The sequence below is a fragment of the Pan paniscus genome, chromosome 12, assembly GCF_029289425.2.
Source record: "Pan paniscus chromosome 12, NHGRI_mPanPan1-v2.0_pri, whole genome shotgun sequence".
Taxonomy (NCBI): Eukaryota; Metazoa; Chordata; class Mammalia; order Primates; family Hominidae; genus Pan; species Pan paniscus.
The window spans coordinates 16,000,143-16,026,223 of record NC_073261.2 but is presented as its reverse complement, the minus strand read 5'-3'; the positions used below and the strand labels follow the sequence as shown (position 1 = coordinate 16,026,223).

General features: G+C 43.0%; 2 protein-coding genes across 4 annotated transcripts in view; one reads left to right on the top strand and one right to left on the bottom strand.

The window, feature by feature from the left end:
* Nucleotides 1-3,498: 3,498 nt before the first annotated feature.
* LOC117977006 (large ribosomal subunit protein uL13) lies at nt 3,499-6,038 on the bottom strand. The gene has a single exon (XM_055107418.2). The coding sequence runs from the start codon at nt 4,134-4,136 to the stop codon at nt 3,525-3,527; it is 612 nt and encodes a 203-aa protein (XP_054963393.1). The 5' UTR covers nt 4,137-6,038; the 3' UTR covers nt 3,499-3,524.
* A 452-nt stretch (nt 6,039-6,490) lies between these two features.
* TMEM87B (transmembrane protein 87B) overlaps nt 6,491-26,081 on the top strand; it is a 61,382-nt gene continuing 41,791 nt past the window's right edge. Inside the window, exons 1-5 of one of the 3 annotated variants that reach the window (XM_055107416.2) lie at nt 6,491-7,083; nt 11,337-11,397; nt 15,523-15,614; nt 18,284-18,415; nt 25,332-25,382. In XM_055107416.2, coding sequence (XP_054963391.1) covers nt 6,919-7,083; nt 11,337-11,397; nt 15,523-15,614; nt 18,284-18,415; nt 25,332-25,382 — 501 coding nt within the window. In that variant the 5' untranslated portion in view covers nt 6,491-6,918. The remainder of the gene's footprint in view (nt 7,084-11,336; nt 11,398-15,522; nt 15,615-18,283; nt 18,416-25,331; nt 25,383-26,081) is intronic. The other 2 variants (XM_055107417.2, XM_055107415.2) reach the window with 2 other exon arrangements.

The window sequence follows — 26,081 nt, the reverse complement described above, 5'->3', positions numbered from 1 at the left end:
GCAGACCGGGAAAGGGAGTCTCCCTTTCTCCAGGGGAGTTTAGAGAAGACTCTACTCCTCCACCTCTTGTGGAGGGCCTGACATCAGTCAGGCTTGCCCGCAGTTATCCAGAGGCCTAACCGTCTCCCTGTGATGCCGTGCTTCAGTGGTCACGCTCCTAGTCCGCGTTCATGTTCCATACTGTACACCTGGCTCTGCCTTCTAGATAGCAGTAGCAAAATTAGTGAACGTACTAAAAGTCTCTGATATGCAGAAATAATGGCATAAGCTGTCTCTCTCGCCCTCTCTCTCTCTGCCATGGCTGCCAGGCAGGCAAGGGCCCCCCGTCCAGTGGACACGTGACCCACGTGACCTTACCTATCATTGGAGATGACTCACACTCTTTACCCTGCCCCTTTTGCTTTATATCCAATAAATAACAGCGCAGCCAGACATTCGGGGCCACTACCAGTCTCCGCGACTTGGTGGTAGTGGTCCCCTGGGCCCAGCTGCCTTTTCTTTTATCTCTTTGTCTTGTGTCTTTATTTCTACACTCTCTCATCTCCACACACGGGGAGAGACCCACTGACCCTGTGGGGCTGGTCCCTACAATTTATGTGATATATAAGTTGCACATGAAGAGGAAATATCAGAAAAACAACCTTTATGTTTGCCTATCCATAAGCCTCAACTCAAAACTAAAATCAGTTTTGATTTAGGGAAGAAAAAGTTAAATGAAGGCAAATGGAAGTATGTGGAAAAGGTGCTTTATATGATACTCTCTCAAAATTTCTCATACAATCCAATATTTTAAGTAAAAGCAATGAATCAAATGTACAGCTTTTTATGCAAAAATAGCATCTATTCATTTTTGGTGTTAGCCATACCCCAAAGTCTCTCATTAATAGCACTGAATTCAGGATCTCATGATACTTCATGTTCTCAAATGCCTTTTCATTTCCCTGCACAGCAACCTCTGAACTGTGATTCAGTTTTATAACAGCTGCAATAAATTCCACTAGAGGAAGGACTGGTCTATTGATGGGGGCCTTTCAGTTCTAGCTTACAGTCAACTATTGCCAAATTTTTCCTTATTTGTTCTTTGGACAATTTTTGTTTGCTCCAGGATTTAATTTTTCAAATTAAAAATTATATGGTAGCTGTTTTGTTTGTTTGTTTATTTGTTTGTTTTTCTAAATCCCATAAGACTCAAAAGAGAATGAGTAAAGCACTCTGGCAATCAGTTGACTGTCAATCTATTTTTACCAAGTAATCATAAATTTTCCATCTGCTGTGGAGGACACCAAGTTGGATCCCTGTATGGGATGTGAGAGGTGTGAGATACTCCCTTCCTTCTCCCTTCCTCCTCCTCCTTCTTAGAAAGGCATATAAATTTTATTAACATATATACAGGGAGAACCACAGAGTGATTACCCCCTTCTTTCTTAGTTTTGGAAATTTTTCTTTTGAAATGATTTCAGACTCAAAGAAAAGTTGCAAGAAGAATACAAAGAACACCTGCATACTCTTCATTCAAATTGGTTTTATTAGATTATCTTGATAGATAGTTAGAGATGGTATACATGTTATACATATATAAAGCTTATATATATAATATATAAAAAGTTTTTTGTAACCACCAAAGAATAAGTTCAGATGTGGTGCCCGCTTACCTTTAAATACTTCAGTGTGCTTTTCTCTAGAAAAAGGACCTTCTCAGTGTGATAACGGTGCCATTTTCACATTCAGGAAATTCACATTGACAATACCATTTTCTTAAAGTCCTTGTTCAAATTTCACCAATTGTCTAAAGAATTTTAATAGCAAAAACAATTTTTCTGGTGTAGGCTCCAGACTGCTAGGCCTATATGTCACATTTAGTTATCATGTCTATTGGGTCTCCTTTAACCTCTAACTTCCTCAGCTGTTTCAAGAACCTGGCATATATATATATATATATATTTTTTTTTTTTTTTTTGTAAATTATACCAGCTAGTTACTTTGTAGAATGTCTTTCAATTTGGGTTTGTCTGATGTTTCCTTGTGATTAGATTTAAGTATGTGAATTTTTTCCTCATTTCCTTGAATACCTTGATTAGATGCATTTTTGCATTTTGGGCATGCATTTTTGGCAGGAATATCACAGAAGTCATGCTGTTTCTTTTCAGTTAATCAAATCATGATACATATCATGTCTGTTTGTCCCAATCCTTGTGGGATTAACCTTGATCATTAAGTTGGTGTCTGCCAGGTATCTCCACTGTATAATTACTGTTTTTCTCTTTGTAATTAATAAGTAATTTTTGGAAGATATTTCCTCATGAAGCTTTTGCCAACTAACTTTAGAATAGAATTGATGATTCTTTCTGAATCAATTTTAATTGTGATAGTTGCCAAATGGTGATATTTTAAATTTGTTATTCCTTCTGCATTTATTAGTTTTCCAACTGTAAGAAAGTGATTTTCTTTCCTATTTATGTAATCATTTATTTATTTATGTTAGTATAGACTCATGGATTCCTATTTGAGTCAATGAGTTACAATCCACTACTATCATTTTGGTGACCAAATTGTCCCAGATCTGGTAAGTGGAAGGGAGCTCCTTCAAACTGGCTCCTATGCCTTTTTGACGTGTCCTCATAATTTTTTACCCACTTCCTTACTTTCTGGCAAAACAAGATTCTCAAGTTCATCATGAATTTCTCTATTCCATTCCTGGGCTCAGCCACTTCTCCAAGGATCCCTGGTTTATTTTAGTGGAGAATGATATTTATAAAGCAAGATCTGGTGCTAGATGTACCTATTGCTACTGGGGTTTCGCTGCTTCTAGGTCCTCCTGGGAATCAGTGCAAGAAAATATAAACACACACACACACACACACATATCTACATCTATTTATAAAACTAAATTTTAAAAACGAGTTCACACTGATATCTTCAGTTGCAAGCCAGCATTATAGTTCATTCTAACCTTCCTCATTTTCCTTTTTTTTTTTTTTTTTTCCTTTTCTTGCTTTCTTTCTCTTTCTTTTTTTTTTTTTTTTTTTTTTTTTTTTCTTTAAAAGCAATTTATTTCTGATTACAAAATACAGGTGAGGAGCACGGGTGATGCCTGTAACCCCTTGGTTGTGCATCTTCCCAGTCTATTTCTGCTTCTAGAAATACCCTGTGTACAACAGCAAGCTCATGCTGTCCCCAAGTGCTTGCACATTCTAATAGCTGCAGAGTATATGACCAGGTGGAAAGTCCAACAGATGCCCCACTCACAAGATAGGGCCCTCCAATCAGTCTTCTGGCTCCCTTTCACTCATAGTAACTGGTTGCTCTTCCTATTGGTCATAGATAAATGACACCTGCACAATTCTCCAAGTGCTTTCAAGCAACTTCAGGAGGCAGTGACTAAGACCCTTTCCTTGCTCCCAGCTTCCTATGTCCCAGGGTGCCTGTGGCACCTGGACTGCTGCTGCCCCTGGGTCCCGTACATTCCAGGGCGACAATGGAGGAAGGGCAGGCAACGCATGAGGAATTAACAGTCTTTATTGGGCTCAGACCAGGAGTCCGTGGGTCTTGAGGACCTCTGTGTATTTGTCAATTTTCTTCTCCACGTTCTTCTCGGCCTGTTTCCGTAGCCTCATGAGCTGTTTCTTCTTCCGGTAGTGGATCTTGGCTTTCTCTTTCCTCTTCTCCTCCAGGGTGGCTGTCACTGCCTGGTACTTCCAGCCAACCTCGTGAGCCAGGCGCCCCAGATAGGCAAACTTTCTTGTAGGCTTCAGACGCACGACCTTGAGGGCAGCAGGAACCACCATCCGCTTTTTCTTGTCGTAGGGCGGTGGGATGCCGTCAAACACCTTGAGACGGTCCAGAGCGGCCTGGCCTCGCTTGGTTTTGTGGGGCAGCATACCTCGCACGGTCCGCCAGAAGATGCGGCTGGGGGCCCGGAAGTGGTAGGGGCCTCGGGAAGGGTTGGTGTTCATCCGCTTGCGGAGGAAAGCCAGGTACTTCAACTTGTTTCTGTAGAAATTGCCAGAAATGTTGATGCCTTCACAGCGTACGACCACCACCTTCCGGCCCAGCAGTACCTGTTTAGCCACGATGGCCGCCAGGCGGCCCAGGAGATGGCCTCGACCATCAAGCACCAGGACCTGCACCTCCGCCATCTTCGGCAGCCTCTTGGAAAAGCTCTTTCTCTTTCTTTCTTTTTTTTTTTTTTGTTTGTGACAGGTTCTGGCTCTGTCACACAGGCTGGAGTGCAGGGCTCACTGCAACTTCTGCCTCCCAGGCCCAAGTGATCCTCCCGCCTCAGCTTCTTTGAGTAGCCAGGACCACAGGCACGCCACCACACCTGGCTAATTTTTGTATTTCGTGTAGAGACAGGATTTCGCCATGTTGTCCAGGCTGGTCTCAAACTCCTGAGCTCAAACTATCCACCCGCCTTGACCTCCCAAAGTGCTGGGATTACAGGCGTGCCCAGCCACCGTAAACATCTTACGACCATGGGTGGTGACTAGCAAGAAATGTACCTTGCTAGTTTTAAGATGGAGTTATTTTTAAAATGGTGTCACCCTGGCTCTCCTACGCTCCTGTTTCCCAATTTGACAACCAACACGATCTTTCTGATCAGCTCATCCTTACTTAAAAACCATCATTGGGGCCGGGCGCGGTGGCTCACGCCTGTAATCCCAGCATTTTGGGAGGCCGAGGCAGGCGGATCATGAGGTCAGGAGATCGAGACCATCCTGGCTAACACGGTGAAACCCAGTCTCTACTAAAAAATATAAAAAAATTAGCCGGGCGTGGTGGCGGGCGCCTGTAATCCCAGCTACTCAGGAGGCTGAGGCAGGAGAATGGCGTGAACCCGGAAAGCGGAGCTTGCAGCGAGCCGAGTTCGCACCACTGCACTCCAGCCTGGGCGACAGAGCGCGACTCCGTCTCAAAAACAAAACAAAACAAAAAATCATTGCCTCTCCAGTGTTCTTACACTAAAGGTGCCATCTGCCTAACTTAATTTAGGAATGCCTGTATGTTTTGGTACTGTTTAAATATTCTCAGCTTTGCCACTCTCCGTCTCACACCAACATCCAGTCATCTGGAAGATCTTTCCATTCCTCCAGTTCTCTCGTAACTAAAACAACTTCAGACTTAACCCTCACTCCCACAGGTAACTCGCCCTTAACTCTTCTTGTAGAACTTAAATTTCATGTATTGTTCTCTCCTCCTGTCCCTCACTTACTTCCTAAATCTCTGGTGGATGTTCCCCTGTGGTCCTGTTACAGTTATTCTGACCTAAACAGAACTGATCACATTGCTTGCTGGGAAGATGCACATGCAATCTCTAGTGTATAGTAGGTCCTCAATAATTACTGGTGACTGGTAAAGCAGCCAAGGCCTTTGGACTATAAATCGATCTTATTCTACGTTAATAACAATATTAGCACAGGATTCTATTCCCTTGCTGGATATTATTTACATTTGATAATGAATGAACTAATTCTCTTTGACAGCAAAACATGTATTCAGCTTACAGCTGAAAATGCAAGGGAAGGCACACAATAAGACGGATCCAAGCCCTGACCCCTCTGAGCTTTAAGCCAGTCAAGTAACTACTTGTTCTGAAAAGTATTAACTGTCCTATTAACGTTAACCTTCACAACACAATGCCTTGTGTTCAACTGGCCTTGGCCTCAAAGCAATTTCCTGGCACATTCCCTGAATTTAAAGAACGGTTTCCATACAGCTGAGAGGGTCGAGGCAGGGGTAAGTGTAGAAGACGCAAGAAATGGAGACACCCTGGGAAAAGAACTCTAGACTGCACTCCAACCCTAGCACTTAGTAGGCATGCGACTCCAGGACCTTGACACTCGCGCTCGCTGGCGGCGAGCCCCGCCTCCCCACTGCGCCTCATCTCCCAGACAGGCCCCGCCTCCCCACTCAGGCCCCGCCTCCCCAATCAGGCCCGTCTCCTCACTCAGGCCACGCCTCCCCGCCCAGTCCCGTCTCCGTACTAGGGCTTGCTCCAAGCCCTGCTTCCTCGCCCAACCTGGCCTCCCCACTACGGCCTAACCCCAAGCCCTTCTCCTCGTCCAGCCCCGTCTCCACACTACTGCCTGGTCCTCAACTCCGCCTCCCCACTCCGACCCCATCTCCCTGACCAGCCCCGCCTTTACGCTCAGGCTCCGCCTCCCCGCCGGGTCTTGCCTCCAAATCCCGGCCTTGTCCCACGTCACGCCTCCACACGGCCCCGCCTCCACACGGCCCCGCCTCCACACGGCCCCGCCTCCACACGGCCCCGCCTCCACACGGCCCCGCCTCCACACGGCCCCGCCTCCACGCTCGGCCTGGCCCCAAGCTCTTCCTTCCTGCTGCACCCTGTCTCCGCACTCCGGCCTGGTCCCGAGCCCCGCCCCGCCTCCACAGTCCCGAGCCCGCCTCCAACCCCGCCCTGTCCCCACACCCAGCTTGGCCCCGAGCCACGCCTCCCACCCCGCCCCCACACTCCCGAGCCCCGCCTCGTCTCCACACTCCGGCGGCGCCTCCCTACCCGGCCGCGCCTCCCTACCCGGCCCCGCCTCCGCGCTCGGGCTGCCAGCCCTCCCTTGCACGTTCCGGCTCCTCCTCTATCTTCACGCCCACGCCAGGCCCTGAGCCCAGCCTCCACGTCTCAGCGCCAACTCCACATCCTGGCTCCTATCTCTGCCTTCCAGGCATCTCCCAGCTGCACGCTCGGGCCCGGCTCAGAGCCCTAAGCCCTGCCTCCCGGTCCTGGCCGGGTTTCCCAGAACTGCACGGCGCCTCTCCGCCCAGGCCCAAGCGCGAGCCCCTCCTCCACACCCGAGTCCGAGCCCCGCGTCCCGGATTCGGACCCGCCTGCCTGGGGCGGTGCTGCACCAGGTGCGGGTGTGGCAGGCGTCTCGGAGCGCCAGGTGCCGCTTCCAGGTCAAGATGGTCGCCGCCTGCCGCTCGGTAGCCGGGCTCCTGCCACGCCGCCGCCGCTGCTTTCCCGCCCGGGCCCCGCTGCTGCGCGTCGCCCTCTGCCTCCTGTGCTGGGCCCCGGCGGCTGTGCGCGCGGTCCCTGAGCTCGGGCTCTGGTTAGAGACAGTCAACGACGTAAGTGGAGTGTCGGGACCCAGGCGTGGCACGTCTCGGGCCGTCAGGGCCGTCGTGGGGCTTCGCTTGACCCCGGGACCCCGGGCTTGTTCACCTGGCCTCTGCCGGGTCAGCACCGGGTCCCCTGATACCCTCCCTGAGCCTTTTGTCTGTTACAATCGGGGAGCGGGGAGCGGCCCCTCCTCCGGCCCGACCTAGGCTGCAGGCAGGAGCCGTCAGGATTGCGCGTGGGACGGCCCTCCGGTCCGAGCGCTCGGACTGTTACTGAGGGTCACCATGCCCGACGCCGTGGCCCTCATTCTGCTCTGACATGTTTTGGCTGGATCAGGAATCTCTCGGCACATCTAGCAGCATCTTTGGGATTCGACTCTTCCTGTCCGGATGCAGCCACAGTGGGCCACACCCCTGAGGCCGCGGGGAGGACTTGCCAGCGCTTCAGTTTCTGCATAAACTTAGAAAGCGGGTCTGCCGCTTCCTTAAAAAAAAAAAAAGAAAGAAAAGAAAAAATTTAAATGAGGGGGAAACGTGCAGTAGTCACCCTACCTCTATTTCTCTCTTCTTGAGTTCCTGAATTTCTCTACAGTTCCTGTCACAGTTCCGGGAGAGAGAGTGTGTGTGTAGGTGGGGCGGGACTTGTGATTAGGGAGTGCTTGAAAGGCGAATCTGGAGGCATGAGTGGGTGGAAACCTTCTTTCCAAGGCAGGCTATTAGAAAACTTGGCATCCAGTAATTAGAGGAGATGATGTGGGAGAGATGCAGGGGCAGAATTATGGAAAGTCTTGCAAAAGAGAGACAGGAAGTCTGGAAGAGGCATTATCTCCGGCTTCTCTGGGGTCAGATGACTCATCCAGCACTGTTTGGGATGGGTATTTTCCACATGCATGAAATAATGTCCAGGTTCTAAAGATGAGACTTATATTTTGATTTCCTTAACCAGAAAAAGAAAGTAGTTCCAAGGACTACAAATACTTCCCACAACACAAAAGCTACTCAGAGGAACACGCTGGGTATCTTTCTGGATCTTTTAAGACCTAGTGCAGCCATTTCCTCCAGGATTCTTCTGGGTTGGTGACCTAATTTGTGTGCCAGTTATATAGTCTGCACATCTCCATTATTTAATTTCCTGAACGGGAAAAAGTAGAACTCAGTGAACTACTCTCATGGCTTCCTGCTGCTACGATAGTGAATTGTCAATATAACTATATTGGAAGTGAATCAGTTGCATGCATATTGTTGGATTACTTGAACATATCTGTATAGATCTTTGCCAAGTGTACTGTGAACATACCTGCAAAGATCTTTGCCAAGTGTACTTCTTCCTGCATGAGAAAGAGAAGTTTGCTCCTTGAGTGCTGCATGACCTTTAGGCTAATTTTACTCCTGTGTGCCCCTGGGCCGCTAGAAGTCTAAAAGCCCTTCTCTCCCAAGAGTGGACTTATATTTTCCTCATTTCAGGTTGTCAGAAACAGGAAAGGAGAGTGGGGCTTTCTTTCATTTGTACTGCAAATCTATCAAGAAATTTTGTTTCTTTGTTTTTGTTTGTTTGTTTGAGACAGAGTCTTGTTCTGTTACCTAGGCTGGAGTGCAGTGGCACAGTCATATGGCTCACTGCAGCCTCAAACTCCTGGGCTCAAGCAATCCTCTAGCCTCAGTCTCCCACGTAGCGAGGACTATAGGTACATGCCACACACCAGTTAATTTTTAAATTTTTTTGTAGAGATAGGGGTCTCATTATATTGTCAAGGCTGGTCTTTAATTGCTGGCCTCAAGCCATCCTCCTGCCTCAGCCTCCCAAAGTATTGGGATTACAGACATGAGCCACTACACCTGGCCAAGAAATGGTTCTTTTGAGTGTACAAGGGAGCAAATGGTTGAAGCACCACTGTGTGTCATATGTTAGACTGGTCATTGCTGTTGCAAAGATGAATTTTAGCCATAGCCCCTTCTCCCAAGACGTTCACACAATAATAGGGATAACAGATTTATGAGTAGATAGTCATATACACTGTGATATACTTGGGATATTACTGGAGCACCAAGGGGGTCACCTAACCCTGCTTCCTGGAGGAGAGACCTGCCTCAGTCTTTTTTTTTTTTTTTTTTTTTTTTTTTTTTGAGACGAAGTTTCGCTTTTGCTGCCCAGGCTGGAGTGCAGTGGCACAATCTTGGCTCACTGCAACTTCCACCTCCCGGGTTCAAGGGATTCTCCTGCCTCAGCCTCCCGAGTAGCTGGGATTACAGGTGTGTGCCACCACGCCTGGCTAATTTTGTATTTTTAGTACAGGCAGGGTTTTTCCATGTTGATCAGGCTGGTCTCGAACTCCTGACCTCAGGTGATCCTCCCGCCTCAGCCTCCCAAAGTGCTGGGATTACGGGCGTGAGCCACCGCGCTCGGCCTCCTCAGTCTTAAAAGATGGATAAGTACTACCTTGATGAAGAAGAGGAGGGGAGCAGAGCAGCAGCAGTGCAGGAAATTATTGGTGTTCCTGCTACATCAAGTTCTGGCAGGGTTGTTAGAGGGGACTCAGGTCACCACAAGCTTTCCATGCCTGACCTTGGCCTTGAGCCTGAGGCCAGAGGCCTCAAACTCAAGGACCTGTGTTGGCCAAGGCAAGTCATATCATTAAGCACAGTGGGCTAAGTTCAGGACTGGAGGGGGTAGTGAGGAATGTTGTGGACTACAGATTGCATGCCCATTCTGAAGAGAGCAGCTGCCATTTGGCTTCAGCTTACTCTGCATACACTCTAGCAGAGTGGGCACAGAATTGCCCCAGCTCGTTTTTTTAAGTGAGACTGGAATCCATCTTTTTATTATGTCAACTAAAAAGTTTTAAAAAGGCCTCTTGTGGGCCCAATATATCCCATTTTTAGGTTGGATTAGACCTCCAGACTCCCAGTAGCTACTTTAGGATGTGAATGAGGGAGCCATTGAAAGATCTTAGACATAATGCTAATCACTATGGCTGCTGTCTAAAGATGAATTATAGGATCAGAACTGGAGGTAGAAGTACCAGTTAAGCTATTGCAGAAATTAGGCAGGAAATGCAGAGGGCCTAAATTAGGGCAGTGGTGACAGAGATGGAGAGGAAGAACTAAATTTGATAAATGTTTGTGAGATAAAGTAGGCATGCCTTGGGGATTGGGTGATGGAAGTGGGGAACTGGAAGGAGCCATGGCTTGGGTGACTGTAGATGGTACCACCTCCAGCCAAGGTGGACAATGTAGGAAAAGTTGGTGAGCAGAGAGGAGTGTGTCTGGTTTAAAACAGGTTTGTCTGTTGGACATCTGCCAGTGGACATGTCCTTTAGGCAGTTGGGTATTTGGATCTGGAGCTCAAAGGAAGGATCCAAGTTGGGAATTTTATTGTTGTTGTTGAAACTCTGTTGGGGAAGGGAAGAGGTTACCACTTGTCCTATCAGTGTTTTTTGTTTTGTTTTGTTTTGTTTTTAATGCCTAATCATTTGTACATTTAACACAGTCTCTAACTGCAGGATTTTTATTCCTGAGAAGACATTAAACAACTAATCAATTATTTGATTTAAATTGTGGAAAGGTTGTGAAGAAGAAAGGGTGCTAGGGATTATATAAGGGAGGGCCTGGCCGGATATGGGCCACAGTGGAAGAATTCCTGCAGAACGGGCTTTTGAGCTGGGCTTTGAAGGGTGAGAAGGAGCCAACTAGATGAACAAAGGGTGAAAGGAAGGATTTTAAAGTAAATTTTTCAGGTTGACCACTAATCCTGAGGGCAGGAAAGAATATCATGCTTTTCTGGAACTGGAAAGTTGAGAGGTGGGCAGGACTTGATTATTCACGTCCTATAGGCTACAGTAAGAATTTCGGTCTGTTGTAATTGCATTGGTAAACCATAGCGACTTGGAGCTGGGAGAGGGGGACAGTTCCTTATCAAAAGTACATTCAAATTGATGCCAGGAGAGCAACATGCAAATGCAGTCAGTTCATGTCACGTCTGAGCAGCACTAATCCTGCAATGGCAGCATCTTTTACCTCTTATGTGTCACTGGCCCTAACTGAGTCTGCTAGAGGCCAGAGCCCTCCTGATCCTCAGGGTAACTGCAGGAAGTAGAACCATGACAAGGTTTTAAGCAAGTTAGTGATGTGATCAGATTTACATTAAAAAAAATACTCTTGTCAGAGAGAGGAGTGCAAGGCTTAGAACTCTATATGTTGTGGGGTAAAACAGTTGCAAAAAAAACTTTCTAACAAGATCTTCCTGTGTTTGTTTTTCATTTTAGAAATCAGGACCTTTGATATTTAGGAAAACTATGTTTAACTCTACAGATATCAAGTTATCTGGTAAGTATAATAAAACAATAAAATACTAGACTGGGCGCAATGGCTCACGCCTGTAATCCCGGCACTTTGGGAGGCCGAGGCAGGTGGATCACAAGGTCGGGAGTTCAAGACGAGCCTGGCCAACATAGTGAAACCCCGTCTCTACTAAAAATACAAAAAAAGTTAGCTGGGCATGGTGGTGGGCGCCTGTAGTCCCAGCTACTTGGGAGGCTGAGGCAGGAGAATCACTTGAACCCGGGAGGCAGAGGTTGCAGTGAGCCGAGATCGCGCCACTGCACTCCAGCCTGGGCGACACAGTGAGACTCTGTCTCAAAAACAAACAAACAAGAATAATGAAATACTAATATATATATAAACAACATAATATAAACAAATACATTCATGTAAATGAATATAACATATATAATAAACTAAGCAAATGTTTTGTTTTTAAGTAGTTCTAACATTTTAAGGTTTTGTTTTGTTTCAGTCAGCACTTGGTTATTTACAAGAATGGATTTTTCTTTTTTTTTTTCTTGAGACAGAGTCTTTCTCTGTCACCCAGGCTGGAGTGCAGTGGCAAGATCTCGGCTGACTGCAACCTCCGCCTCTCAGGTTCAAGTGATTCTCCTGCCTCAGCCTCCGTAGTAGCTGAGATTACAGGCGAATGCCACCACGCCCAGCTAATTTTTGTATTTTTAGTAAAGATGGGGTTTCACCATGTTGGCCAGGCTGGTCTCCAACTCTTGACCCCAGGTGATCCACCCACTTCAGCCTCCCAAAGTGCTGGGATTACAGGCATGAGCCACTGTGCATGGCCCACAAGAATGGATTTTTCTGATCTTCTTTCAGAAAATGTAATGTGAATCATTTTATGAAAATTATAATTAAAGTCTAATAGAGGAACAAAAAAAATTTGTTTTTTGTGAAATTTAACTTTGAGTCTCAGATTTTTAAAACTAGATAAATTGCTTTTACGAATATATGAAATGTCATGATTGTGATAAACCCTTTATGGCCTTGAAAATTTTCAAAACGTACATATCCTCGTAAGAAGTAAAAATTGCTGGACAACATTTTAATTAGAGTTTTAAGGTTGATAAAAGTTAAAATATTCATTAGGTAGGGCCTGTCTTTTCTGTGTCAATACTGAGATACCAGAACTACCAAGGTTTTTTAAGAATTTCACTGGATTTTCATTGGATCGTATTCACTGTGGCCCAATTCCTCTTATTGTTTCCAGTAACCTAACTAGGAAAATTGGTTGCCAGAGTTAAAGTCTCAGGATAAGGAGCAGTTTTTTGCTGGGTAGAGCAAACTGGCTTCTACAGGATCCAAAGTCATGCCTCTTTCCTTTCACACAACAGATCATGCTCTGCTCATTTGTTGGGGGCAATTCTTCCTTTTATGGGTCTTTCCTGAGGGAAGTCAGGCTAGCCAGCAGCTAGAAAGCAGAGGTGGTTTCAAGGAGCTCTGTAATATCAATCATCAGTTGTGATAAGAGCTTGGTAAGAGGAAATTGAAGTCCAAGGTGAGAGAGAAAAAAATTTTGGCATCTGTTTATTTAATGAATTCATGTCTCAAAGTCTAGACAAAGGATTTAAAAGAACCTCAGTCTGGTGCTGACAAAAAGTTATATGGGAAAAAAAAGTAACGTCAGCCACTGAAACAGAATTTGATTTTTAAAAATCATTACAAATGCCTGAGATCAACATATGAGTAGACTACAATCAAGACGTTGTTATTAACTTATCTAAAGAAAGAATGGGACAGCATGAGGGATTTAAGAGCAAAAGCATAATAAAACTAGGGTTTAGTCAGGCAAATGCTGGTCATGTCCAACAGCATTGTTGGGGGAGAGGTTTTCTTGAACCATGACCACAGCTATGACATGGGGCTGGCAGGTGTGGATATAGCATCCACCTGAGCCTCCTTGGTCTGGTGCCATGCTCACCAAACCACCTTCTCATCCGTATTGGGCCTCCAGGGAGGCATGCTGAAGGGAAAGAGTTGATCATTACTAGTCCAGTTTACGGTTTCTGTTCATTGTAAGTGAGTAATTGAGTATTCTAATTTATACATCTACATGGTAATCATGAAAGTGAGTAATTGAGCATTCTAATGTACACATCTACCATTGGGAAAGGGTGAGATGAGAATCTGTGTTTTCACAGAGCCAGATTTTAGTGCTTGTTAAGCTAAGGACTGGTCCCTTGGATATATGTCGATGCTGTTTGGGAGATCAGATATCTGGCTTTTTTAAGGCAACCTCTCTTCTGCTGTCTCATTCAAGTCATGTGGAGCCTGTGCTAAAAAATATCTCAATGTAATTCACCATATTAACAGAATATAAGAAATGAACCATATGATCATCTCAAAGTATACAGAAAGAGCATTTGAAAAAAATTCAACACCCATTCATGATAGAAACTCAAAGAAAGTCAGAAATAGAAGGAAACTTCCTCAACTTGATAAAAGGCATCTATGAAAAATCTGTAGCAAACATCATACTGTCAGTTCTTCCCAGATCGATCTATAAATTCAGTTTAATCCCAGTCAAAATCCAAGCAGGCTTTTTGTTTGTTTGGTTGGTGCATATTGTGAATTTCACATTTTTGAGTGCTGGAGGACGTTGTAGTCCTTTAACGACTTTGTTCTAGCAGACATTTAAGTTCCTGGTGAGTCAGTTTGATGCTTTCCAGTTTTCTTGTTAAGTTCTTTTAGGATGGTTCTGCAGTAGCCTTTTGTCTAGGGCAAACTTAGCAGTGCTTCTGTGGTGTGGTCTTTCTGCTTGTCTTCCAAATACCTGGTATATTTACCGAGGCCTTTCCACTCTGGCTAGTGGAAACTCAAACAGTTCCCAACTCTGCGTGAGCTCTGAGAATTGTTGGGCTTGTTCCTATGCATGGGCAGGCTGCCCTTCAGCCAGAAACTCCAGGGGATCACTATGCAGATTTCTCTTTCTCTTTATGTAGCTTCCATCTCTTGGGTACTGTCCCCCAGAAAATCTACCAGCCTCAGTTTGTTGAACTTGAATCTCTGGTCTCAGTTTGGTTTCGCTCTTTGTCATTATCAGCCTTTGAGATGACTCCCAGTGATCCTTGCTTCCTGTTATTCATGATCTTGTGTGGTCCTCTAACACATTTTATCAGAGTTGGTCTGAGTGACTGATAGAGCATGGTGGAAATAATGGCACATCCCTTCTGAGGCTAAGTTATAAAAGATACTGTGGCTGCATCTTTGCTCTCTCTAATCACTCACTCTGGGGTAAGCCAGCTGCCATGTCATGAGGACGTTCCCAACAGAGCTCTCCTTAACTCCAGACTTAATGCTTTTCAGTCTGCCTATTTGTGTCACCCTCTTACCTGGATCATTCAAAAGAAAGGCCAAACTCCTCAGCAGGGTCTAAGACCTCATGAATTTTCCCCAGCACTCTTCTCCAGCTTCAACTCTTTCTCCTTTCCCCAGCCTGTGTTCTAAGCATAGCAGACTATTTTCAGGGGTCATACTCATGCTGTGCTTTCACTCACCCTGGGCATTTACATGTTTGGTCCACCCTTCTCTTCACCAGGCTAACTTCTGCTCTTCCTTCAAGTTACAGGTCTCCTCCTCCAGCAAGCTTACCCAGAACCCATTCTTCATGCTCTCCTGGGCCATGATAGGTGACCTGCTCAGTGCTCCCTTGACTATTCTCAGCCTCTGGGACTACTGAGAGTGCCTGTTTAGTTGTTAAAACTCACTCCTCCAGTACCTCTTAAGTCATAGACAGGCATTGTTCTTGTTTACCATCATATCTCACAGGGTGGCACACAGGATGGGGCTCACTCAGTATATTTTGAATGAATATGTGAGTGAGAAAAATGTTTGAGAGTGAAATAAGCAGTGACTTAGCATATCGGGCCACTCAGTTTATTTAATTTTAGACTTATACATGAAATGAGCAGTATTACAGCAGCTTTTGGTTAACTGTAACAATTTAATGAATTTATCTGTCTCACTTTACAGTGACTTTTTGGAGAAATTAGCTAATGTTTTACTCATTGTTACATTAAAGTAGCCTATTTTTAATTGCATTCTCAAAACCTTAAGTTTATATTAGAGTGTATGTATTATTCATGTAAAACAAGACTTTCTTTTTCTAAACAGTGAAGTCATTCCATTGTTCTGGGCCTGTGAAGTTTACCATAGTGTGGCATTTGAAGTATCATACCTGTCACAATGAGCATTCTAATCTGGAAGTAAGTAAAACACAAGTTTTTAATGTATATAAAGCTATGAAGGAAAATTATGGGTATAAAGATTAGCTCATCAAGCGAGGAGGCTAGAAATAGAGATTACAGTTTTAGAAGTGCTACAGATTAATTTTGGGACTTATGGCAATAAACCAAGTTACATGCTGAGAATACTACGAGCTTTTAGTTGCCTTGTATGATATGAAAAATGTTAGTAAATGTTTAAATTCAGGCTCGTAGGAGTCATTGATAAAGATGCTGTACATACAAATAAATGCTTAATTTGCAAAAGAAGTTTAAATATTTCACTTTTTAAAAAAATTATAGGGAAACTAGAACTGTATTGAGTACAAGTAGATTTAGTGAGCACAAGTAGATCGCAGAAAGAGGTGAGGAGAAGAAAGGAGGTATCTGGGGAAAGGCAGAGGATTCTGAGAGAGAAGGAGAAAGTGGCTGTGCTGAGCAAGGCTTTTCCTGCACCTGGCTCTGAAGCCTGGGTTTCTTCCTCCTGGGATGTGCACTGGGCTCTCAGCAAGGTGTTTCTCTTGATGATTCTCATGATAGTTGCTTGGGATTGTTTCCTTTTCAGATTCTCTGTTACCTGTTTGGCTTCTACCTTGAATAATATATGGGTTTCCATATCTTTTTAAATTATATATGTATATATGTATATACCTATACATATACATATATATGTACATATACCTATACATGTATATGCATGTAAATACATATGAGATCTCTCTCTGTCACCCAGGCTGGAGTGCAGTGGTGCGATCATGGCTCACTCCAGCCTTGAACTCCTGGGCTCAAGTGACCCTCCTGGCAGGTTGCCTCAGGTAGCCTCCAGAGTCTCTGGGATTATAGACGTGAGCCATTGTAGCTGGCTTTCTGTATTGTTATTAGTATTATATTTCTATTTGGATTGAACCATGCCGTTTTCCTTGAACTGCCTTTTTGGCTTCATCTCTAAATATTTTACACCCTCACACTAAATACTTCAATGTAAATTTCCTAAGAACAGAGATACTCATTTATTTTTTTCACAGTATAATTATAGAATTCAAATTTAACACTGATAAAATGCTATTATATATAAACCTTATTAAGATTTTGCAGCTGGGCAGGGTGGGTCACACCTGTAATTCCTGCGCTTTGGGAACCTGAGGCGAGAGGATCGCTTAAGCCCAGGAGTTAAAGACCAGCCTGGGCAACAAGTGAGACCCTGTCTCTACAAAAAATTAAAAAATTAGCCAGACACAGTGGCATGTGCCTATAGTCCCAGCTGTTCGGGAGGTTTAGGCCGGAGGATCCCTTGAGCCCAGGAGTTCAAAGTTGCAGTGTGCTGTGATTGCACCACTGCACTCCAGCCTGGGAGACAGTGAGACCTTGTCTTCAAAAAAAAAAAAAAAAAAAAAAAAGTTCACCAGTGTCCCAATATTGTCTTTTAGAGCAGGCCCCCCCCCACACCCCCTGCACACACACTCCACACCCTGTACAGGAACCAATTCAGGTTTGCATTTCATTTCCTTTCCTTGTTTTTGTTTTTAGTTCCTGATAATCTGGATTTCCCCCCTTTTTGGTGTGTCATGGCATTGATAGTTTTGAAGTGTACAGACCATTTATTTTTGCAAAATGCCCCTGAATTTGAATATTTCTGATGTTTATTCATGATCAGATTCAAGTTATACATTTTTGGCAGGAATACCACAGAATACTGATTTGTCTCATTTTTGGTGATGTTAATTTGATCAGTTGGTCAAGGACATATCTGCAAGATTTTTTCCATTCCAAAGTTACTACTTTTCTCTTTGTTATTAACAACAACTTGTGAGGAAAAACTTTTGAAACTATGTAAATATCTTGTGGTTTTCATCAAACCTTCAGCCACTTGTTTTAGCATCCTTTCATGATTCTTGCCTGATGAGTCAGTCATTACTGTGCTGATTGCTGAATGGTGATTTTCTACTTCCTTTATTAGCATTCTACTATAAGGATGCACTCTCTCTACTCCCCTAATCAATCTGTCTTACCTGTCAGTCATCAGGTTGGACTTGTTGATTTTTACTTTGTTATATAGGTTATAATCTATTACTGTTTTTATATATTTTGCTCATATTGTCCCATATTTGGTCTGTGGGAGCCAACTCCACTTTTTTTGATGACTGGGAGCTGCCATTAAGGAGCCTGGTTCATTCATCCATTCAAGGATGCCAGGAACCTCAGGTAGTTGTGTAAATGAGCGTCTCCTCTGCACTCAGCTACCTTTGCTGTATCTTACTGTTTGCTTTCTCTTTTTTGTAGTTGAATGCTACTTTCTTTCTCTGTAAAATCTCTTACACATGGGATAAAATACAAGTAGCCCCAGAACAAAGTATGTTTTATTTCTCTGGGAACTATTTCATTGTAGTATCTTAGTCAGTTTTCTTATTGTAAGTGTGCTTGTGTTATGTATTACTGTATCTGAACACACTGGAATGGCTAAAAGGTTATGATTATCTCAATTATATTAAAATTATATTTGAAACAGTTTTTATTTGGTATTTTATTCTATTGTGTATTTCCAGGTATTTCAAACTGAATATACTTTAGGTATTATTTAGACATTAACTTTTATTTATATTCTAGGATAAGAAGTGTGGGAATAAATTATAACAGAATTTTACCTTATATAGGAGCTGTTCCAAAAACATAAACTTAGTGTTGATGAAGACTTTTGTCATTATTTGAAGAATGACAACTGTTGGACAACAAAAAATGAAAACTTAGATTGCAACAGTGATTCACAGGTGTTTCCCTCTTTGAATGTGAGTATCTGACTTGCCATGTTAAAGTTTATTTTATTCCCAGTGAATACAAGTATCAACTGAAGTAATGTTTTATGGGAATTTTGATAAAGGTGGTATCTGACTTGCCATGTTAAAATAAAGTTTATTTTATTCCCACTGAATACAAGTATCAACTGAAGTACTGTTTTATCAGGATTTTGATAAAGGTGGTTAACTTGTAAATTTTTAGGTTTAGTTTGTTTGTGTGTATAGTAGTACATAATAAGTAAGATACGTGGCTGGGCGCGGTGGCTCACACCTGTAATCCCAGCACTTTGGGAGACTGAGGTGGGTGGATCACCTGTGGTCAGGAGTTCGAGACCAGCCTAGCCAACATGGTGAAACCCCATCTCTACTTAAAATACAAAAAATTAGCTGGGTGTGGTGGTACGCACCTGTAATCCCAGCCACTCAGGAGGTTGAGGCAGGAGAATCACTTGAACCCGGGAGGCAGAGGTTGCAGTGAGCCGAGATCACGCCATTGCACTCCAGACTGGGGGACAAGAGCGAGACTCCGTCTCAAAAAACAAAAACAAAAACAAAAATAAACCTAGCAGTCAGCCTTGGTTAGTGAGATTATGAGGCATTTAAATTTATTTTTTGTTCTTTTGTAAATTCTGAAGTAAAAATGTCTTTAGTAAAAGTTTTAAAGGAGTTCTCTTTAAAATGTGTTGAAATATAATAAACACAGAAAAGTACACATCAGTGTACTCCTCAATGAATTTTTAAAAGGCCAGGCACAATGGCTCGCACCCATAATCTCAGCACTTTGGGAGGCCAAGGCGGGCGGATCATGAGGTCAGGAGATCGAGACCATCCTGGCTAACACAGTGAAACCTCGTCTCTACTAAAAATACAAAAAATTAGCCGAGCGTGGTGGCGGGCACCTGTAGTCCCAGCTACTTGGGAGGCTGAGGCAGGAGAATGGCGTGAACTCGGGAGGTGGAGCTTGCAGTGAGCCGAGATCACGCCACTGCACTCCAGCCTGGGCAACAGAGTGAGACTCCGTCTCAAAAAAAACAGACAACAAAACTGAGCACAACCATGTAGACCCTGATGAATTATAGAACGTTTTAGCACCTAGAACCCCCTTTTACTTCCTAACACTTTCCCTGCCAATGGCAACACTATCCTCATTAAGGAGAAGGTTTTATTTTTATTTTTTAACTTTTATTTTCAGGGGTACATATGCAGGTTTGTTGTATCGTAAACTCATGTTACAGGAATTTGTTGTACGAATTATTTCCATGACCCAGGTACTAAGTTTAGTACCCAATAGTCATTTTTTCTGCTCCTCTACCTCTGCCCAGCCTTCACCCTTAAGTAGGCCCCTCTTTGTGTCTGCTGTTCCCCTCTTTGTGTCCATTTTCTCATCATTTAGCTCCCACTTATAAGTGAGAATATGCGGTATTTGGTTTTCTGTTCCTGTGTTAGTTTGCTAAGGAAAATGGCTTCCAGCTCCATCCATGTCCCTGCAAAGGACACGATCTCCTTTTTTATGTCTGCATATTATTCCATGATGTATATGTACCACGTTTTCTTTATCCAGTCTACCATTGATGGGAATTTAGGTTGATTCCATATCTTTGGCAATGTGAATGGTGCTGCAGTGAACATATGTGTGCATGTGTCTTTATGACAGAACGATTTATATTCCTTTGGGTATATAATATACCCAGTAATGGAAGTACTGTGTCAAACGGTAGTTCTCTTTTCAGCTCTTTGAGGAATTGCCACACCGCTTTCCACAATGGGTGAACCAATTTGTACTCCCACCAGCAGTGTATAAGCATTCCCTTTTCTCCACAACCTTGCCAGCATCTGTTATTTTTTGACTTTTTAATAATAGCCATTCTGACTGGTGTGAGATGGTATCTCATTGTGGTTTTGATTTGCATCTCTCTGATGATCAGTGATATTGAGCTTTTTAAAATATGCTTGTTGGCCATATGCATGTCTTCCTTTGAAAAATGTCTGGTCATGTCCTTTGCCCTCTTTTTAATTTTGTTTTTTGTTTTTTTTCTTGTAAATTTGTTTAAGTTCCTTACAGACACTGGATATTAGACCTTTGTCAGATGCATTGCTTGCAAATATTTTCTCTCATTCTGTAGGTTATCTTTTTATTCTGTTGATAGTTTCTTTTGCTGTGCAGAAACTCTTTAGTTTAATTAGATCCCATTTGTCAATTTTTGCTTTTGTTGCAATTGCTTTTTTGGCAACTTTGTCATGAAATCGTCACCTGTCCTATGTCCAGAATGGTATGGTCTAGGTTGTCTTCATAGGGTTTTCATAGTTTTAAGTTTTACATTTAACTCTTTAATCCATCTTGAGTTGATTTTTGTATATAATGTAAGCAAAGGGTCCAGTTTCAGTCTTCTGCATATGGCTAGCCAGTTATCCCAGCACCATTTATTGAATAGGGAGTCTTTTCACCATTGTTTGTTTTTGTCAACTTTATTAAAGACCAAATTATTATAGGTGTGCTCCGATATTTCTGGGCTCTCTATTCTGTTCCACTGGTCTATGTGTCTGTTTTTGTACCAGTACCATGCTGTTTTGGTTACTATAGCCCTGTGGTATAGTTTGAAGTCAGGTAGCATGATGCCTCCAGCTTTGTTCCTTTTGGTTAGGATTGCCTTGGCTATTCGGGCTCTCTTCTGGTTCCATATGAATTTTAAAATAGTTTTTTCTAGTTTTGTGAAGAGTGTCATTGGTAGTTTGATAGGAATAGCATTGAATCTGTAAGTTGCTTTGGGCAGCAGGGCCATTTTAACAGTATTAATTCTTCATATCCATGAGCATGGAACATCTTTTTTTTTTTTCTTTTTTTTGAGACGGAGTCTTGCTCTGTCCCCCAGGCTGGAGTGTAGTGGTGCAGTCTCCACTCACTGCAACCTCCGCCTCCCGGGTTCATGCCATTCTCCTGCCTCAGCCTCCCAAGTAGCTGGGACTACAGACGCCCGCCACCATGCCCGGCTAATTTTTTGTATTTTTTTTAGTAGAGATGGGGTTTCACTGTGTTAGCCAGGATGGTCTTGATCTCCTGCCTTCATGATCCGCCCGCCTCGGCCTCCAAAGTGCTGGGATTACAGGCATGAGCCACTGCGCCCGGCCGAGCATGGAACATCTTTCCATTTGTTTGTGTCATCTCTGATTTCTTTGAGCAGTGTTTTGTAATTCTCATTGTAGAGATCATTCACCCCCTTGGTTAGCTGTATTCCTATGGGATTGCATTCATGATTTGGCTCTTGGCTTGGCTGTTGTTGGTGTACAGGTATGCTAGTGATTCCCCCCCCGCCCCCCCGCCGCCACCACCACTGCCCACTCTGTCATCCAGGCTGGAGTGCAATGGCGCAGTCTCTGCTCACTGCAACCTCCGCCTCCTAGGTTCAAGCAATTCTCCTGCCTCAGCCTCCTGAGTAGCTGGGATTACAGGCACCTGTCACCATGCCCGGCTAATTTTTGAATTTTTTTTTTAGTAGAGACGGGGTTTCACCATGTTGGCCAGGCTGCTCTCAAACTCCTGACCTTAAGTGATCCTGCTGCCTTGGCCTCCCAAAGTGCTGGGATTACAGGAGTGAGCCACCATGCCCAGCCGCTAGTGATCTTTATATATTGATTTTGTATCCCAAAACTTTGCTGAAGTTGCTTATCAGCTCAAGGAGCTTTTGGGCAGAGAGTATGGGGTTTTCTAGATATATAATCATGTCGTCTGCACACAGGGATAGTTTGACTTCTTCTCTTCCTATTTGGGTGCCCTTTATTTCTTTCTCTTACTTGATTGCTCTGGCCAGGACTTCCAATACCATGTTAAATAGGAGTGATGAGAGAGGGCATCCTTGTCTTGTGCCGGATGTCAAGGGTAATGCTTCCAGCTTTTGCCCATTAAGTATGATGTTGGCTATGAGTTTGTCATAGGTGGCTCTTATTATTTTGAGATCTGTTCCCTCAATACCTAGTTTATTAGAGTTTTTAACATGAAAGGATGTTGTATTTTATCCAAAGCCTTTTCTGTATCTATTGAGATGATCATGTGGTTTCTGTCTTTAATTCTCTTTATGTAATAAATCATGTTTATTGATTTGCATGTGTTGAACCTACCTTGCATCCCAGGGGAAAGCCTGCTTGATCATGGTAGATTAACTTTTTGATGTGCTGCTGGATTTGGTTTGCTAGTATTTTGTTGAGGATTTTTGCATCAGTGTTCATCAAAGATATTGGCCTGAAGCCTTCTTTTGTCATGTCTCTTCTATGTTTTGGTATCAGAATAATGCTGGCCTTATAGAATGAGTTGGGGAGGAGTCCCTTCTCCTCAGTTTTTTGGAATAGTTTCAGTAGGAATGGTACCAGCTCTTCTTTGTACTTCTAGTAGAATTTAGCTGTGAATCCATCTGGTCTTGGGCCTTTTTTTGGTTGGTAGGCTATTTCCATTTCAGAGTTTCTTATTGGTCTGTTCAGGGAATCAGTTTCTTCCTGGTTTAGTCTTGGGAGGGTGTATGTGTCCAGTAATTTATCCATTTATTCTAAATTTTCTAGTTTGTGTGCATAGAGGCATTGATAGTATTTTCTGATGGTTATTTGTATTTCTGTGGGCTCAGTGGTAACATTCCGTTTGTCATTTCTAATTAAGTTTATTGGATCCTCTGTCTTTTCTTCTTTATTAACCTACCTAGCAGTCTATCTGATTAATTTTCTCAAAAAAACAGCTTCTGGATTCATTGATCTTTTGAATGGTTTTTCATGTCTCAGTCTCCTTTAGTTCAGCTCTGATTTTGGTTATTTCTTGTCTTCTGCTAGCTTTGAGGTTGGTTTGCTCTTGCTTCACTAGTTCTTTTAGTTGTGATGTTAGGTTGTTAATTAATTTGAGATCTTTTTAACTCTTCTTTTTTTTTTTTTTTTTTTTTGAGACAGAGTCTCATTCTGTTCCCCAGGCTGGAGGGCAGTGGCGCAATCTCGGCTCACTGCAACCTCCACCTCCCAGGTTCAAGTGATTCTCCCGCCTCAGCCTCCTGAGTAGCTGGGATTGCAGGCACCTGCCACCACACCCAGCTAACTTTTGTATTTTTAGTAGAGATGAGGTTTCGCCATGTTGGCCAGGCTGGTCTGGAACTCGTGACCTCAGATGATCCACCCGCCTCAGCCTCCCAAAGTACTGGGATTACAGGATTACAGGTGTGAGCTACCGCACCCAGCCAAGATCTTTTTAACTTTTCACTGTGGGTGTTTAATGCTATAAATTTCCCTCTTAATATTGCCTTAGCTATGTCACAGAGATTCTGGTATGTTGTATCTTTGTTCTCATTAGTTTCAGAGAACTTCTTGATTTCTGCCTTAATTTCATTATTCACCCAAAAGTCATTCAGGAGCAGGTTGTTTAATATCCATGCAATTGTATGGTTTTGAAAGATTTTCTTAATCTTGATTTCCAATTTTATTGTTGTGGTCTGAGAGAGTGGTTGGTATGATTTTGGTTCTTTTGCATTTTCTGAGCATTGTTTTATTTCTCATTGGCTGATTTTAGAGTACGTGCCATGCAGAGATGAGAAGAGTGTATATTCTATTATTTTTGGGTGAAGAGTTCTGTAGATGTCTATCAGCTCCATTTGATCCAGTGTTGAGTTCAGGTCCTGAATATCTTTGTTAATTTTATGCCTCAGTGATCTAATACTTTCAGTCGGGTGTTGAAGTCTCTCACTATTATTGTGTGGGAGTCTAAGTCTCTTTAAATGTCTCTAAGAACTTGCTTTATGAATCTGGGTACTCCTGTGTTGGGTGCATATATATTTAAGAGAGTTAAGTCTTCAGTTGAATTGAACCCTTTACCATTACATAATGCCCTTCTGTGTCTTTTTTGATTTTTGTTGGTTTAAAGTCAGTTTTGTCTGAAATTAGGCCTGCAACCTCTGCTTTTTTTCTGTTTTCCATTTGCTTGGTAGATTTTTCTCCAACCCTTTATTTTGAGCCTGTGGGTGTCGTTATAGAGATGAGTCTCTTGAAGACAGCAAACCAACGAGTCTTGCTTATTTATCCAGCTTGACATTCTGTGCCTTTTAATTGGGGCTTTTAGTATTGACATTGTGGGTTTGATTGTGTCATCATGTTGTTAGCTGGTTATTATGCAGACTCATCTGTGTGGCTACTTTATAGTGTCACTGGTTTGTATACTTAAGTGTGTTTTTTTAGTGGCTGGTAATGGTCTTTCCATATTTAGTGCTTCTTTCAGGAGCTCTTGTAAGGCAGGTCTGAATGAATTCCCTCAGCATTTGCTTGTCTAAAAAGGGTCTTATTTCCCCTTCACTTATGAGGCTTAGTTTGGCCAGACATAAAATTCTTGGTTGGAATTTCTTTTGTTTAAGAATGTTGAACATAGGCCTCCAATTCTCTTCTCCTTGTAGGGTTTCTGTGGAGAGGCTTAATGTTAATCTGATGGGCTTTCCTTTGTGGGTGACCTGACCTTTCTTTCTAGGTGCCTTTAACATTTTTCTTCATTTTGACCTTGGAGAATCTGATGATTTATGTGTCTTGGGGATGATCTTCTTGTAAAGTATCTTGTGGGGGTTCTTTGCATTTCCTGAATTTGAATGTTGGCCCCTCTAGCTAGGTTGGGGAAGTTCTCATGGATGATATACTGAAATAGGTTTTTCAAGTTGCTTCCATTCTCCCATCTCTTTCAGGAGTGTCAGTGAGTCATAGATTCCATCTCTTTATATAATAGGGGCAATTTTTCAAAAGCAGAACTTTGTCACTTGTGTTTGGGATACAGTGAGATTTGTTCTTTGATGTTTAGCTTTTTAATTTTTCATTTTTCTTCTAACTTTTTTCTTAATTATTAAAACAATTTTTCTCCGTAGAAATGCAGCAGTATAAAATGGCATTATTTACTCTTTTTTTCCAGAATAAAGAACTAATAAATATCAGAAATGTTTCAAACCAGGAAAGATCAATGGTAAGCAGTTTGATTTGTCTTTAAATCAAATATACACAAGTTAACGTAAGACTGAAAAAAGTCGCTGATGGATAGATACTTGGAGAGTGATAGAAAGTAGGGTTATTAGAACTGTGGAAGGAAAAGGAAACATTATTTAAAACCGTATGTTTTCAGGCCAGGTGCAGTGGCTCCTGCTTGCAATCCCAGCACTTTGGGAGGCTGAAGCAGGTTGATTGCTTGAGGCCAGCAGTTTGATGCCAGCCTGGCCAACATGGCAAAGCCTCATCTCTACTAAAAATACAAAAATTAGCCAGACATGGTGGTACATGCCTGTAATCCTAGCTACTTGGGAGGCTGAGGCATGAGAATCACTTGAACCTGGGAGGTGGAGGTTGCAGTGAGCTGAAATTGCACCACTAAACTTCAGCCTGGGTGACAGAGCAAGACTCTGCCTCAAAAAAAAGTTTTCTTATATATGTCTATATGAATTTTGTATATGTTTCTATCGTTGTCTGAAAATATCCTTAAAGCAATTTAAGATGAATTTCTGTGCAGCCTTTCTTTTCTTTAAAAAATAAAATTCCCCCTCTAAATGTGCAAGACAGCATAGCAATGGGCTGTGCGTGTCATTAAGGATTTAAAGAAATAGAAACCATGAATGTAGCATGTGGGAGGGAAATTTTGGCATTCTGGGGAATTACTAAAAGTCAGAAGACT